The sequence below is a fragment of the Rissa tridactyla genome, chromosome 11, assembly GCF_028500815.1.
Source record: "Rissa tridactyla isolate bRisTri1 chromosome 11, bRisTri1.patW.cur.20221130, whole genome shotgun sequence".
Classification (NCBI taxonomy): Eukaryota; Metazoa; Chordata; class Aves; order Charadriiformes; family Laridae; genus Rissa; species Rissa tridactyla.
In genome coordinates this window covers 10,566,236-10,581,181 of record NC_071476.1, presented here as the reverse complement: position 1 = coordinate 10,581,181, position 14,946 = coordinate 10,566,236, and the positions used below count along the sequence as shown (strand labels likewise).

The 14,946-nt window shown below is 47.1% G+C and overlaps 1 protein-coding gene across 5 annotated transcripts in view; it reads right to left on the bottom strand.

Annotated features, from left to right (window-relative positions):
- TCERG1 (transcription elongation regulator 1) overlaps positions 1-12,320 on the bottom strand; it is a 34,971-nt gene extending 22,651 nt beyond the window's left edge. For 3 of the 5 annotated variants that reach the window (XM_054217325.1, XM_054217326.1, XM_054217327.1), the window contains exons 1-5: positions 12,188-12,320; positions 10,832-11,057; positions 7,129-7,281; positions 6,667-6,922; positions 3,704-3,946 (exon numbers count right to left, since the gene is read on the bottom strand). In XM_054217325.1, coding sequence (XP_054073300.1) covers positions 3,704-3,946; positions 6,667-6,922; positions 7,129-7,281; positions 10,832-11,057; positions 12,188-12,273 — 964 coding nt within the window. In that variant the 5' untranslated portion in view covers positions 12,274-12,320. Of the gene's footprint in view, positions 1-3,703; positions 3,947-6,666; positions 6,923-7,128; positions 7,282-10,831; positions 11,058-11,615; positions 11,859-12,187 lie in introns of those variants that run through there. The other 2 variants (XM_054217328.1, XM_054217329.1) reach the window with 2 other exon arrangements.
- Between the last annotated feature and the right edge of the window lie 2,626 nt (positions 12,321-14,946).

The following is a 14,946-nucleotide window of genomic DNA, read 5'->3' as shown; positions in this document are numbered from 1 at the left end:
GAGAAAGCCTCCGGCAAGAAAACGGGAATTATTTTTGCTCCAACATTTTATGCCAGATCAAATACAAAACTAATTTTAAGCTGCAGCAACAGTTTGTGTCTACATCAAACCAGCTGTTTAAGAAATTATTGGGATGTCATTAAAAAGAAAAAAAAAAAAAAAGGTATTTCAGTGAAGACTCAGGGGTTTAAGTTCATTGAAGGGTGACTTGGCTCTCCTCGCAGGGCAGCACCAGGGGAAAATACTCTACTGGTGGTACTGCTTCCCAGCGACAGCCCCCGCTCGGCCACATCCCCAGGGGGGCAGCAGCACGGATGGTCCCTGCAATTTCCAGCCTGCTGCTGGGTTTAGAGAGCAGCGGGAAGGGCAGGGGCCAGATCGGAAGGGGTCAGACCAGCCAGGCGTGGCGGGGGGGAAGCCACGTTCAGCCCGCAGGGAAAGCCAGGGTTGCGAGGGCCATGACGGAAAGGCTGGAGGCAGAAGGAGAGGAGGGGAAAAGAAATAAAAGCAAGGAATTGCAAACAGAGGTACACAAAGCTGCGCGAGGTCAGTGGCAGCGAACATTTTTCATTATCAAGAACGTCACGAGCTGAAAAATGCTGTAAAAGCAGCATAACTGGCCCTCAAAAAGGCAGCATCACGTGCTGTTCCGCTCTCCAGCTCGTAAGAAATGACACAGAAAGGCCACAAAGAGGGAAGTGTCTAATCCTCTTCAACTAGATGCAAAATTAGTAGGAAATTAGATGGGGGCAAGGGAATGCATTTCCAAAAACCTTAATTTTAGGGTATGGAAGGAAACTAGAAGTTTTCTCTACATTAGTCCAGTCTGGACACTCAGAAACTGAAATACTTCAGAAACTTCCCCTTAAATGGTTCCAATTCCATCATCTGAGGTGGAAATCCTCCAGCACAAAGTGAAATTAAACCCCTGTGTTTATAACCAAAGTAATCTCTATTTTTCTTCATTAGAGATCTTGCATGGAAAGCATACAAAAATACTGCCAATTTATTTAAAAAATATTTGTGAGAAGACAGAATTGTAATGTTCTTTAATAATAATTTCAATGAAAGAATACAAAACTATTTTTATAAAAAAAGTATGAATTGAGACACAAAAACATTGACTCAAACAGCACTGAATGAAATGTTTGTCTAAATTTGGGGGGGGTGTGTCATGTTATGTAATTGAAAATGAATCTGAAAATTCGTTTTGTTAAGGAAGTTACAGCATGTCTTAAAACTGGGTCAGTATAAATAATGCCATCTGCGGGATCACTGAAATTAGAGATACTGCAGCGCAGATAAGACGTAGCAAATACCCAAGCTGTGTCCTCTGCCAAGTTCATTCTCAAACATACAACTGACTTTTAACGTATGAATTAAGAGAAAGCAGACTTACTTTTTAAATTCTGAGATTATGAGGTATCACTAATCAACTCTTCCATTATTCCGTCTTGCTATAGTATAATACAGAGATTAACTTTGAAATCACTTGACAAGGGCATTGTTCAGCTCTGTCTCTGTAATCCAAAAGCAATCAGGCTGGTGCTGTATCTGCTGCTAAAAGCTCCAAACACCTACACAGGGAACTCTGTGAGCCTTTCTGACTTCACCTTCTACTGCCAGGAACTCATTTTGACTTCTCTTTAGTTTCTTGTTACTGTAAAGTATTTTAAAGGTTTCCTGTTCTTTTACAGTGTTTATAGACCATTACAACCAACTCAAGCCAGAATTAGCCGAAAGAAGTAGACTGATTTTATTCTGTCATCTGGCAAAATGACATATTGGACTTGTTAGTGGAAGCACGCACTTTCCTGCTTGGTATCCTTCCTACCTACTAGGGCTTACACCCAGAAGGCTCATCTCACTGGAAGAACAGGAGAAGAGGCCACATCTGAGACTTGCTACCAGGCAAGTTCTGAAAAAAATAATTTTCAAAAACGAGTTTAAGAAGGGGAAAAAATCAACGTTCTTGCTCTGTCTTTACTTCTGCATTGCACTACTCACAAAACCTTGACTGAGAACTTATAAAAACCCAACCCAAGCACACCCCCAGCGTAGCCATTTTCACTGGCCCTCTTTGCTGCTTTGACCATCCACATCTCACTCAACAGCTCACACTTGAGTAAATGATTATATCCTTCAAGGTACACAAAGACCCTCCACTCTACACTGATCCCTCGCTGGCAATGTCAGAAATTGCAGTTAAAGACATTCAGCTGACCACCTTTAGGGCTTAACCCTTTTTATTCTTCTTCCAAGCCTCACAAACATACAACAGCAGAATTCTCCCTCTATCCTTTATCCATGTTTTGTTCAGCCTTGAATATCATGTTCAGAATAGTATTGTTTTTCCTGTCTTAAAACAGTGAGTTAACACTGCAATTTCCTTCTCAAGCAAGTTACGGATTACAGTAGTTTCACCCAGTTATTTTAGATTACCCTAAAAGCAGAGGCAACTAAAAGTTGGTCCTCTCTTCTAGCCAGCAGAACTAATACCCATTTTAACTACTTTGATGCTATATCCTTTATCAAAGAAGCATTATAAAGGATTACATTCCATCCAACCCATTTGATGGAAGGTAAAGGCCTCCCTTCATACAGACTGGATCAAGCATTAAAAGGACAGCAGGAAAGAAGTCACCTCGCTCAGCTTGTACGAAGAGTCAAAAATTGTGAGGATGTTGCTCAGAGCTGCTTCTTTGTAATTCTTAATCAGAAACTAACTTGTATCTAATACAACTGCAGTCTCAAATTTTCCTGTGCAACAGAAAATCATCAGCTCTTGGTATATATTTAGTGCTGCTGCACACTGAAAAAATGTTAACCACTTTGGTACTAGGAGAGGAACTCAACTGTATCCACACACAAACTGAAATGGGGTATTTAAGCAATGAGTGGCTTTAGCAACCTCTCAGGAGGACCTCTGCAGCAAACAGCAAGATTTCCCAGTCTAAAACTAATTCCTTAAGTATCTAAATATTTTTACAAGAACTTCAGAAAATACAATTTACCTAGGAACCAGCAGGCTGCCATCTAAGATTTCTTCTCAATGGTCTTTACACCTAAAGCCTCTGAATAATGCCCTCACATCTTGAATGCCTTTCATTACTGTCCTCAGTTTAAACCTCAACATTTTGCATAAGCGTTCAGCATCATAATTGAGAGTGCAAACACCTATCATCATTCAGGGGTAATGCATCTGAATGGTAAACTTTCCTGCTTATAAATATATTTCTTTTACTTTCTTTCAGCTATCATCCATGTCCTAATAAATATTTATGCACAAGACTTAAGGTCTAAATCAAGCAAGTAGAAAAAATTATAGCAATATTGCAATTAGTAGAATATAGCGCTACAATATTCTGCCCAGAAGCTCACTTTTTTTTTTAAATAGGATGACAAGACAGACACGTGCCATGAGATTAAGAACTGTTTAGTGCAATTTTGCTATCATCCAGAAGAAAAATGTTTACACGCTTAAATGTGGCTGTTTTCTGCTATGTGTATCAAACAACTAGAAGTCAAAAAAATTTTGTGTTCTTTGTAAATTAAAAAGTCCGTCTGCTAACCCTGAATTCTTTCAAAAATACTCTGAGTGGAGAGGATTCAGGCAAGTTCCGTACACAGTGGACACATGAGTGCAAACAAATTGACAACATGGACATGTAGCGGACAAGACAATTACAGTTCGCCAATTTACCTGGAAGTGGAATAGGCATGCCAGGAAGGGGGACACGAAATGGAGGTACCATTACTGGTGGAAAAGCAGGAATTGCTGCAGTTGGTTGAGGTACTGCATGAGGAACTGCAGGAGGCAATGTCTGTGGGACTGGCTGGGGTACAGTCTGCACAGGTGTAGCAGAAGGAGCAGAGGTTGAAACACTGACTGATGGTGTGGCAACTGAAACACCCGAACTCGGGGTCTGGTCTTGTGTGGTAGGTGCTGATAAAAAAACACAAAGAACACCTTGTATCTTAGACACTACAATATATTTGCTGCAAACATACTGGCTCTCTGTTTCCCAACAGACATCACATAAGCAGATACGCTTAGATATAACCAGCAGGAAGACACTCTTGGACAAAAAAACCATTGCCTTCTCTGTAAATTAAATATTCACAAAGAAAGTCAATTTCAAATTTGACTTTGGCCCATTCTTTACACCTAACAAGTCTCTATAGCAGTAGCAAGGGTGCACCAAAGGACAAATACAGCCTCTGTATCCCTGTTCAGAAAAATAGAAAGGGAATGTTACAGAGAGTTTCAAATGGAAAAAGGTTGTTCTTATGTTTAAATGAACACAGGTTCTGCTTTTTAACAATAATGGCAGCAGCATGCACATGACAACAGTCTGGCTAAAATTATGCTTATTAAGCTGTAATCCAAGAACACAAAAACGCCAATTAAAAAATGTATAAATAAGCAAGGAAAAGGAAAATATTTTTGTTCAGAAGCTGCAAGAACTTTCTTGGTCTTCAGTGCCTCCCAGTGGGAAAATACACTACTAGCATTCAATTCCATAATCCTTGCAGCATGATTGAAATCAGCACTTAGCTGAGAATAAACAGTGCTGCGCACCAAAGCACGGGCAAGCACTACAGACATGACCGATTAAACTCATCGACCAGCCTTGCAAATTTACACTGTACGATTAGGTGGAGGGGAAGAGAAACTGTTGTAAAAATAAGCTAATTAAAAAAAGAAAAGAAACCACACTAATTTATGCCCATATTATATATGGGCATACTGTGCATTTTCAGTATTTAATGACTATCGGAAGCATTCCCAATAACGTACCGGTATTAACACATTTAAATAAAGATTTTGGATCTGTTGTTAAGTGTTTCAGAAAGGGTGAAAGCTCTTAGCACTGCCTAAAATTTAGGGAAACAGAGCAGACAGTCAGTATGCGATTTCTTTAAAGGCCTCAGTCAAATCAGTACCAGACAAGAATGAAGCTCAGCCAGAAGTCCCAGTTGTTGTTTTTTTTACAGGCCAAGTCTAAGAATTATAAAAGTTGTAAGAGAGTTTCAAATGATAAAATTTTGTCACCTAAGGGACAGACACCAACAGTAACAGTTCTTGAAAGCAAAGACAAAGTTTAGCAGGTAGAACAGGCAGAAGTGGGACAGACTCTCAGTGCTGGATATTAGGAAATTTTGCTCCAGAGAAGGCGCATAAAGTGCTATTCCAAGATCAGTTCTCAAAAGCCTGGCGTTAGGCCCAAAGCTAACATTCACCTCCTGCACAATTCTTGTTACTCAGCAAAACGGTTAGAGTAGACCGGATTTCAACAAAGCAGCTGGACACAGTACTAAGTTACCTCTCAAATAAAATAAAAACCCTAAAAAGCTTTGAGCAATACAAATTATGTGCTACTCCAATGATCTGTCCTCCCTCTGGTGTTAACTGAAAGCATAATTTGAGGGTTACCTAAATTTGACTCCCTTTCACAGACAGATCTCTCAGGTTTGGGTTAAATGGTGAGTTAAGCTTGACTTGTCTCACCTGTTACAGGGAAAAGATGCAATAATTCCAGGGGATGTAACTATACACTACAGCTGGAGTTAGAACAGTTCAGCAATTCCTCATCTTTTGCAGACTCTTTGGCCTGACTCGGTGCAACATTTCTGCCAGCGCAGCTACAATGACCAAGACTGTCAAACAACAGGATTTCTGATCAGCATAAATGCTGTGCTTTGGGGAGCCCTGCATGAGGACACTGACACTAACCGAGCTGCTCCTTAGCTAGCGTGCCTTGCTTCCTTCATGCTAGGTGATCTCACTCGCTGTTTGCTGGTGACACGCTCACGTGCAAATAGCACAGAAGATACGTCTCTGTATAGATGCAGTAGAGGCACTGTGTTAGCATGGATATGCCAAAGTGTACTATAAATCATACTATTTATATTATATGCGGATACCACGTCTAAACATGCATTATGTGCACGCTGCATAAATTCAGTCCCCTTCCCTCTTGAGGTTCCCTCAGTGGGCAAACCCTTGGAAGGAAAGGCTCAGCCCACGTGAACAGCTGTAACCCTCAGACTATTATTCGAACAATAATGGCTCTAAGGACTTTCTTCTTCCTCTTTTGTGCAACTCTAGATAATGGGAATTTACGAGGCTTAGTCAGAAGAACACTAATAAAAGTAATACACCAGAAGCAGCTCTAGTCTGCAATCAACCATTGTGGGCAACCCAGGAGCCACACTCACAGATACAGGCTCTTAGAGAAACAGATGCCATTTTGGAAACAAAGAGGAAATTGCTACAGCTATAACTTCTACCTCAGATTAACTTTTCTTGTGAGATACTTTTTTAAAAGCAATTTAGCTTCATCTACAGTCAAAAGGAAATGGATGCATAGTAGCTTTGAGATGATGTGATAACAGCAGAAGAAAAATATATAAAGACCTAAAGAAAAAGGGTTGTATACTGGTCTAGTGTTACTCTCCTGAAGTAGCTCTTTCAGGCTAGGGGGGAAGGTTTGCATGCAAGGTTCTTCTGGATTAAATACTGTACTTTAAACTCATACTCCACTTTATGTTGAAACAACTTCCTCCTGGATACCAAGTTTTTGCTGCAGTAATTCCCCAAAGCAGCATCCCCACCATCTGCTCCCCACCATCACAAAGCTGGAGGAAACCTCAGTTACTCACTGGAGATGGTCTGTGAGACTGAAGTGGCTGTGGTTGTGGTGGAGGTTGTGGAGGACTGAGTACTGGAGGACGTGGATGGAGACGCTGCAGATGCAGGGCTACTGGTGGTGGGTGTGGAGGCACCTACTGCTTGTGCCTGGGCCTGCGCCTGTGCCTGCGCAGCCAGCATCGGTGTCAGCTCCGACTGCTGAATAACTTTCACCCCATCTGGCTTAGTCCACGCTGACTCACGAGTACGCGCATTATAGAAATAGACCTACAATTTAAGAATATCACTGTCAAACAACTGCTTATCTGGAGGAGCAGCATTTATAAATGGTCCATTTCCTCCTGGTTTAAAAATAATTAATAAAAGGATAGACAAGAGTGTAGGATTTTACCACAGTGTAAGACCGTGTGTGACAACACGCTCACAACAGCAATAAATACCTATTACTTCATTGTTCCTGGTAATAATCTTACCTTGCCATCTGGAGTTTTGTTTTCTACCCATATCTCCTCAGCTGGGGGCATTGCTGGTGTTCCAGGGGCAGTGACTGGTGGCATTCCTGGAGGGAACATCATACCAGGAGGTGGTGGCATGCTACCCATGGGAGGAGGCATAAATGGTGGTCTCTAAAGGCATATAATAACAATAACAATGATGATAATAATAATATTATTATTTTAAAGCAGAGTTTTCCTTTATTACAGCATCAGTAGACAGTACACCTATAGCAGGGTTAACTCTACCAGTCTTGAGAGCTTCATTAACAACCTAACACTACCAGCTCAGAGAATGCGCTTCCTGAGGAGCCACCATCTATGGTAGAACAGCTGCAGTACGCACTTCACTGCTGAGATGCTAACATAAACACAAAGCATCAGAAAAGAAGTGGCATGAAAAGAAGTCAGGTTAGAGAAAACTCCTCTCCTGAAAAGGCGAAAACATCCCAATGCAAGAACTGTTCCTGAGTAACTGCCACTCAGAGATCCCCAGCTGTGAATCAAATATACCACTAAACAGTTACACAACAACCCCCACAGCAAAGAAATACATATAAAAAAAAAATTACAAGCAAGCATCCAATTTATTAGCACAGCAGAGCAGCAGATTTCATTACAATCCAAATCCATTATGTTTCTCAACTTCCCATTAACTAAAATTCTAACTAGTGCTATTTAAAAAAAAATTACATTTTCGTTATTGCATCAACATAAGAAATGCAGGCCTGCCCTGCACACCACGGTTACCTGAAAGCCTGAACACCTGCTTTCTAATTCAAGGTACATTAAGGTGTTTTATTCTACTTGTTTATTTGGACGGTTATGAAATGTCCTGTGCATAACACGTATAGTGAATACTTCCCTATAAAAAAGACGGTTGAAAAATCCACCAAGTTCTTTAACTTATTCTGCATACACCCACAACTGACCTAATTATCTCTATCACCCAGTTCTATTGAACTTGTTATGCAAAAGATTTCCTCTTCACAAAGGCAATACCAAGAGAGCTCACTGGTGAAAACCTTCCAGCTCTGCACTTGTAACTGCCAGGCCTGAGAGTGAAAGGCAGAGATGCAGGAAGACTAGGGCTCTGCTGAAGCCAGGATGTGTGCAGGAAATCCAGTGTCACAGAAAGAAGAAAAAAAAAAAAAGAAAAGAAAAAAAAGCCATTAAGGTAACTACAGCCTTTCTTTCCTTCCTTATTTCTTCTCCACAGCTCCTCCACCTGACCACGAGATGATCTTTCTTTTTACCTCTCTACAACCTGTAAGAAGAATCCAGTAGAGATCACTTTTCCTTGCTGTAGCTGCTTTCCAACCAAAAAAAAAAAAAACCCAAAAAAAACCCCACAAAGAGGCGGGGGTTAGAATGTTCCAGGGCAGTCCTGGGAGTGAGGAGGTGATGCCAGGGTCCAGGACACCCTTCAGCTCTGCTCTAAGCACACCCTCTCCTCTGTTTCTACCACAGAACCTTTCGACATTGTGTCCCCCTTGCACCAGAAGCAGGACGAGGAGCTAAAAACCAAACATTTGGTGCAAAGCAGAGCACAGTGCTGACACGGCATGAACAATTTAGACACACTTGGTGCATGGACTCCCATGTATGGTAACAAGTTGTAGAAGACATGCTTATTGCATGGCACGATAAAAGAGCTACGATGTAAGAGCTGAAACACATTCGGAATACAAATCACAAATGAAGGAGACAGCAGCAGGTAGGCTTGGGGCTTCACATTAACTCTGGCTGATCCTTGAAACTATGAGAAGGCAGCAAGATCCTGCTCTCCCCTCTCAGTCCCAGTTCCCCTGCACATTCTCACACTCTTCACTGCGTCAGAGCTTTCAAGCTAGTGCATGGGCACACGAATATTAACACCAAGAAGAAAAATGGGATCATAAAGCACCAGAACAAAGGCACCGTAGGTGGAAATAGCCTTAAATAAACTTAAGCTTTGAGCATGAAAACGTACCATAGAACAAGGCACCAAGCACTGAACAGAAGGAAGAGAAAAGATGACATTGCACAACGTGAGAGGGGCTGTTTACATCCCTCAAACGTTCTGTTTCAGTCAATTCCACAGGACTTCTGTTCAGCTGAGAATGTTTCAATAAAATGAACAGCTACTACTTCACACCTCCCCGAGCAGCCCAAGTTCTAACAACACGCTTTACATTTGAGAAGATGCAGGGAAAACTGCTACGGAAAACACGCACTGTTTTCTTCCTGAAATCTTGTGCTCGGAATGATGATAGCACACAAAATTAAACTACAATTTGATGTTAGTTTATTGCAGATGAAGTTCAGCTAAGTCCTTGTTCCTGTACTCACTGCTTCTTTGCATCCTCTCATCCCACTCCCTCCATTTCCCCCAAAGCTGTCTGCAGAGCGACACAGTGAACCAGCCTGCGTTGAGTAATGTGGAACAAAGTTCCCACAGCCCCGCTGCCAAAAACCACATGCAAAGCAGGGCCTAAAATCCCATGAAATAACCCATGTCAGCATGTTGTCTTTCCATCATGCCCACATCCCTACATTTTAAAATAAATTTCACAGCACTAAAGTTTTCACTATTCTATTACAATTAGTGGGTTTAAACCATTATTTATAAACCACAGAGTACTATTCACCTCCTGACAGGCCCGCCTGCAGTCCCACATAGTAATTACACTGCCCTAATAGCACTGTACTCCTACAACACTATTAAAACAATACATTTCTTATTCCCAAATGTGCTGTACCTTTGAAACTGTCAGAGTCTCTGAAAAGTAGGCAAAAGAACTTAAACATACATCACCATGAAATAGAGACAGAAATCTACCTTACTTGAGCCCAACCGGCTCACACTATGCCCATAGATGCTAGGAATGCTGTAAGTTTTTAAAAAAAAAAACAAAACAAAAACCACAAAACACAACAACAATAAACAAAGACTATTCTCCCTCTGCCAAGAGCACAAGGGCCACCTGCAGCTGCTACAGTCAAAAACTGAGGCTACTCTTAATCATTTTTCCAAACGTTAAGTTTTCCTTTGTGAGGGTGTTGACAATTTCTAGTGTATTACAAACAATGCTCCCTCCTGAACACAGTGCTGAAACAAAACACACCACCTCAATGATTATATACCTGCTTCTCAGAATTGCTACCTGCCCAAGCCCTTGGTGATCAGTAATAACAAACTACCACAGCAACGGCAGGTGCGGCTCATGCTGGAACCCACACGGAATTCATATGTACCTTCCCCGTCAGTTTTTGCGTGCGTCCATCATTACCTCACTAAGAGGATGCAGGCAGAATGAAGACAACCCTTGAAGGCTGATGTGTACTTCACATGCCTGCTTTCAGGCATTCAGAAATCCGAGCACAGCTGAATCTTGCATTCTGCAAGGCCACGGGGCACCTACACCATCAGGTTGCAGTAAAGACACTGCTGGTGAGCATATCCTAAATGCATAATTGATTAATTTAGAATTGCCTCAAGGAGATAAACAGAAGTTGCATTTACATACCACAGGTATGCATTAATTTCATAACACCATGTGTGAGCCTTATGTTTTCGTCATGCCCTGCTAATTTTTTCATCCATTTTAATGTCTCCTCTTACTATTTCCACATGGGAAAACAAACAAGAAAAACCCCTAAATCCCAACTCAATAAATGAAGAGAATCTCCCATTTGTTACCTGTAAATGTGGAGGTCCCATCGGTGGAGGAATGCCTCCTGGAGGTGGCATCGGAGGCATGTTTGGATCAAATGGAGGACGTCCAAAAGGGGGGCGAGGTGGCGGAGGAGGACCTCGCATCATGCCAAAAGGTGGAGGTGGTCGCATGAGAGGCGGCGGGCCTCTCATGACTGCGTTTGGTGGGGGAGCTGGGCCACGGAATCTCAGTGCTTGCTGCTGGGCCATTCTGTGGATAAGGCCAGATGGAAACAAAGTTCATTTTCATTTGCTGCTTAGCTGTAGGAAAATCAAGTCTTACAATAAACAGAGAAAAACCCTAATAAAAATCAAAAGGGTGTGGAAAAAATGCCAAGTTTGAATAAACAAAGTTAAGCGTGCAACTACTTCAATAGCTTCTTCCCCTTCGCAACTCGTTAGTCCCCAGCTGTTAATTTTTACTCATGGAAATTGTGGTGGTTTGGGCAGAAATAGATAACCTACAGCTGGGATCAGGGTAGGCAGGCGTTGCAGACCCACGTCCAGATCTGCCAAAGCTCCTTCAACACAACCTGCAGCTCCGATTCCTGTCTGCACACACATCCTAGACTTCTCAAGCAACGGCTGTCAATCATGCCAAGGGTTTTAGTTATTCTGTAGCACGAGTGCCTCTCAAGACTACCTACATCCTTTGCATTTGTGACTTGTGGTAGGGTCTGAGCTCTGACCATCGCACTAAGCCCGCTGTGCCACCCAACCCGCTACACGGGGAGCTTTGTAAATGTATATATAGAAAAAAAACGTTCACCTTTGGAACCAACAAATGCTCTTCTGCTGCTCTCAGGGAAACAATTTTGCCCACCATTTAGTGCCAGTGCAATACCAATGTTGGCATGATGACTCAAAATTGAAAAAAACAAAGGTTATGAGAAGGTGAACGGCAACACACCCGCGGCTCGGCGCCCGGACGCGGGGCAGCCCCTGCTGCGATCACCCGGGCCGCCAGCGGCGCCCAGGGCGCCCGGGGACGGTGCAGCTGCCGAAGAGGACCCGCCGGGCCCGCCGGCAGCCCAGCTCCGCGACCGGGAGCGGAGCGCCAGCCCAGCCCAGCCCGGCCCGTCCCGCGGGGTTCGTCCCTGCGCCGGCTGCACGCGGGGACAGAAAATGGAGGCGGCGAGAGCCGCTCCTGCCGGGCCGCCCGCCCCGGCCCGCCCCGGCCCGCGGACCGCGCCCCCGCCCAGGCCCAGGCCCCGGCTCCGGCCCAAGCCCGCTCCCCCGCCGGGCGCAGGCCAGGCCCACGGCGGGAAGGCCGCGGCGGGAAGAGAAGGCCGGGCCGGGCCGCGGCCGCCGCGAGAGCCCGCCCCCGCCGCCGCACGGTACCTGAGCTCGCCGCCGTACCGCTCCGCCGCCGCCTCGCCCTCGCCGCCGCCGGACCCCGCACCGCCGCCGCCGCCCCGCTCCGCCATCGCCGCCTCGCAGCGCCGCTGAGCCCCGCCGCTGCCGCCCCGGATAGGCCCCGCCGCGCCCCATTGGCCGTCCCCCACGCCCGTCAGCGCTCGCGGGGGCGGGCGCACCCTGCGATTGGTCGCCGCGCCCGCCGACTTTGAATGGAGGAAGCCAGGCGCGCCGGGATTGGCTGCGCGCGGGCGTCCCGCGCCGCTTGCGGCGCGGGTCACGTGAGGCGTGACCCGGGGAGAGGACCGGAACTGACCTCACGTAAAACGGAACAGGCCGTAGGGAAAACAGGGGCGGGAGACACGTCCAATCAGCGGACCGAACGCCGCGCACCAATCACGTACCGCGGGCGGCCGCGCGCTCCCAACCAGAAAAGCCAAATCAGAAGCATCCCGCCCCGTTACGTCATAGGGGGCGGGGTTATAGCAGCAGCCAATGGCGGGGCAAAAGGGCGGGGCAACGGCCCAGGAAACAAAGTTCCCGGGCAGCAGCCAATGAGCGGGCACGGAGCGGGGAGGCGCCGGCCAATGGGAGAGCGGCGCGCGCCCTGCCCCGGCGCCCCGCGGCCGCTGGGGAGCGCTGTCGGCCGGGCGGGCTGGGGCGGGGCCGGGGGTCCCGAGGGGTTCCAGGGGGAGCAGGGGCACGGAGGCCCCGGTAGGGTCTGGGGGAGACTGGGGATCTCGGGGGTTCTCAGGGTCCCGAGAGGATCGGGGGGTCCGGGCGGCATGCGAGCCCCGGGAGGGTCCAGGGAGTCCGGAGGTCCCGGCAGGGTCCAGGGGCCCACGAGGGCCCGGGTGGATCTGGGGTCAGGGGGTGCCGGGGGGCGCGGGGATCCCGGAGGCGGCCGCCTACAACAGGGACGCTGCCCGGGTCCGCGGGGCTGCCCCGGCGGGGGAGGGTCCCTGGGCTGCCGCCGCCCCCCGGCCGCCGGTCCCTCACTGGCACCGCCGGCGGGGCACGGCCCAGGGCCGGCAAGGCTGCAGCGTGAAGCTCCGTGAGGATGTGTGAAACCAGTAAAGCCCAGTTTTGCCTGGGGGCGGTCATTTTCCTGCTGGAGTTTGATTTACCCCAACGGCGCGCGGCTGCGTTGGCAGTAACAATCCCCAGGCAAGCGAGAGGGCTGGTGGTGGCCGTGTGCCCCGCGGGACGGCTGGGGAGGGGGCCCCGGGGAGATGGGGAACCCCGGGGGGGCCAGGGGAGGCAGCAGCCCCGGGACATGTCCCTGGGGACTGCCCGGGGACCCAGCGGGCGGGTAACGAGCTGAGGACTCATTACGTCCCAGTACTGTCTGTGAGACACGGTGCAGTCAGCGGAGGAAAGGCGCTCCCAGCTCAGATGCCCAGTGCCGTGTCGTTTTATGGCCCGTGTAACGGAAACACCCAACAGCCGTCGGGGCACGGTTACTCCTGTGAAACCCTCCCAGCCCCGACCCCTCCGTGAGGACTGAGAGAACTCCAGATCCATGGGCAAAACTGCAATAACCTGCTGCAGAAACGAGGAGCTCAGCTGTGGCGCCGGCGTTACCTTTGAGACATAATGAAACATCAAGTATTCTGTTGAAAAGCCTCTTGCAGCTGAAATACATGTTTCAAAAGAATAAAACAAATCCCAGAACAAGAGGGAAGCAGATCTTCCACCCTGCCAGGCTGCATTCCGTGTGCCGGGGGACATGGCCACCCCTCCCGCTGTGGGGAGGATGCCAGGAGCCTGAGACATCACGTCTTTCCATCTCCAACTGCTTTGATTTTGTGATATTGTGATCCCGCTTTTCCCGTTCCTCTCTTTCTGTCAAAAAAAAAAAAAGAGCTGTCACTTCTTAAATAATAAAAATAATCAGAATTACTAAGGGTCCTTTTGATGGTGCTGTGCTAAAGAGACTCTTACGTACTTTGATTTTGCTGCTCGGTTTCTTTATTCATGAGTTTTGCTTAAAGTCGCTGCTGCTGTGAGGGTTTTTGACAGCTGGGCGGGTGGTGGGGGGCTCCCCGGCAGTTGTGTGCCCCACTCCATCCCAGCCCCTCCTGGCCCTGAACCCGGCTGGGGGTCTGGCGTCCTGCCTGCTGCCCCGGCCCCCCCAAGGAGCCACGGGATGGAGCTGGGCATGGGTCACCCCCGCGAGTGCAAGGAGCCAGGCTCGGCTCCGTGAGGAGACATGGCCCTGTGACCCCCCCGCCAGCACCAGCAGTGATCGGCAGGAGATTGGAACGGGCTTTGGATGCGATGGCTGAGACCCTCCCTGAAGAGTGGGGCTGTCTGTCTTCCACCCGCATCTTTCATCCCCCTTTTCATCTGCCTGCTTCAGGATTGTCTCAATAATTTATTAATTGCGGGCTGGCAGACAGGAGCATCTGCAAGGCCCTTTCCCGTGTTTGGGGAGAGCTGGGAGCCCCCCACGGCTGCCCCCCGGCCCCCCGGCACTGCTCGGCTTTATTTTCTCAAGACGTTTCAGCCAGTGATTCTCAGACTGTGGCTTTTTCAGGAGCAATTAATTGTGAGCTGCAAAATGTGAGTCACTGTGACAAATTTGGTGGCAGGTACCTGTTCAGCAGGATGTGGCTTTTGGAAACAGTACAATTTATTGCACTTATTACGTACTTCCCATAGATTTCATTAAAAATCTGAATTCTAATAATGCCGTTTGCTGTTTGCAGCGACACCCTCACTAATTAGCCAGCAGCGTAAGC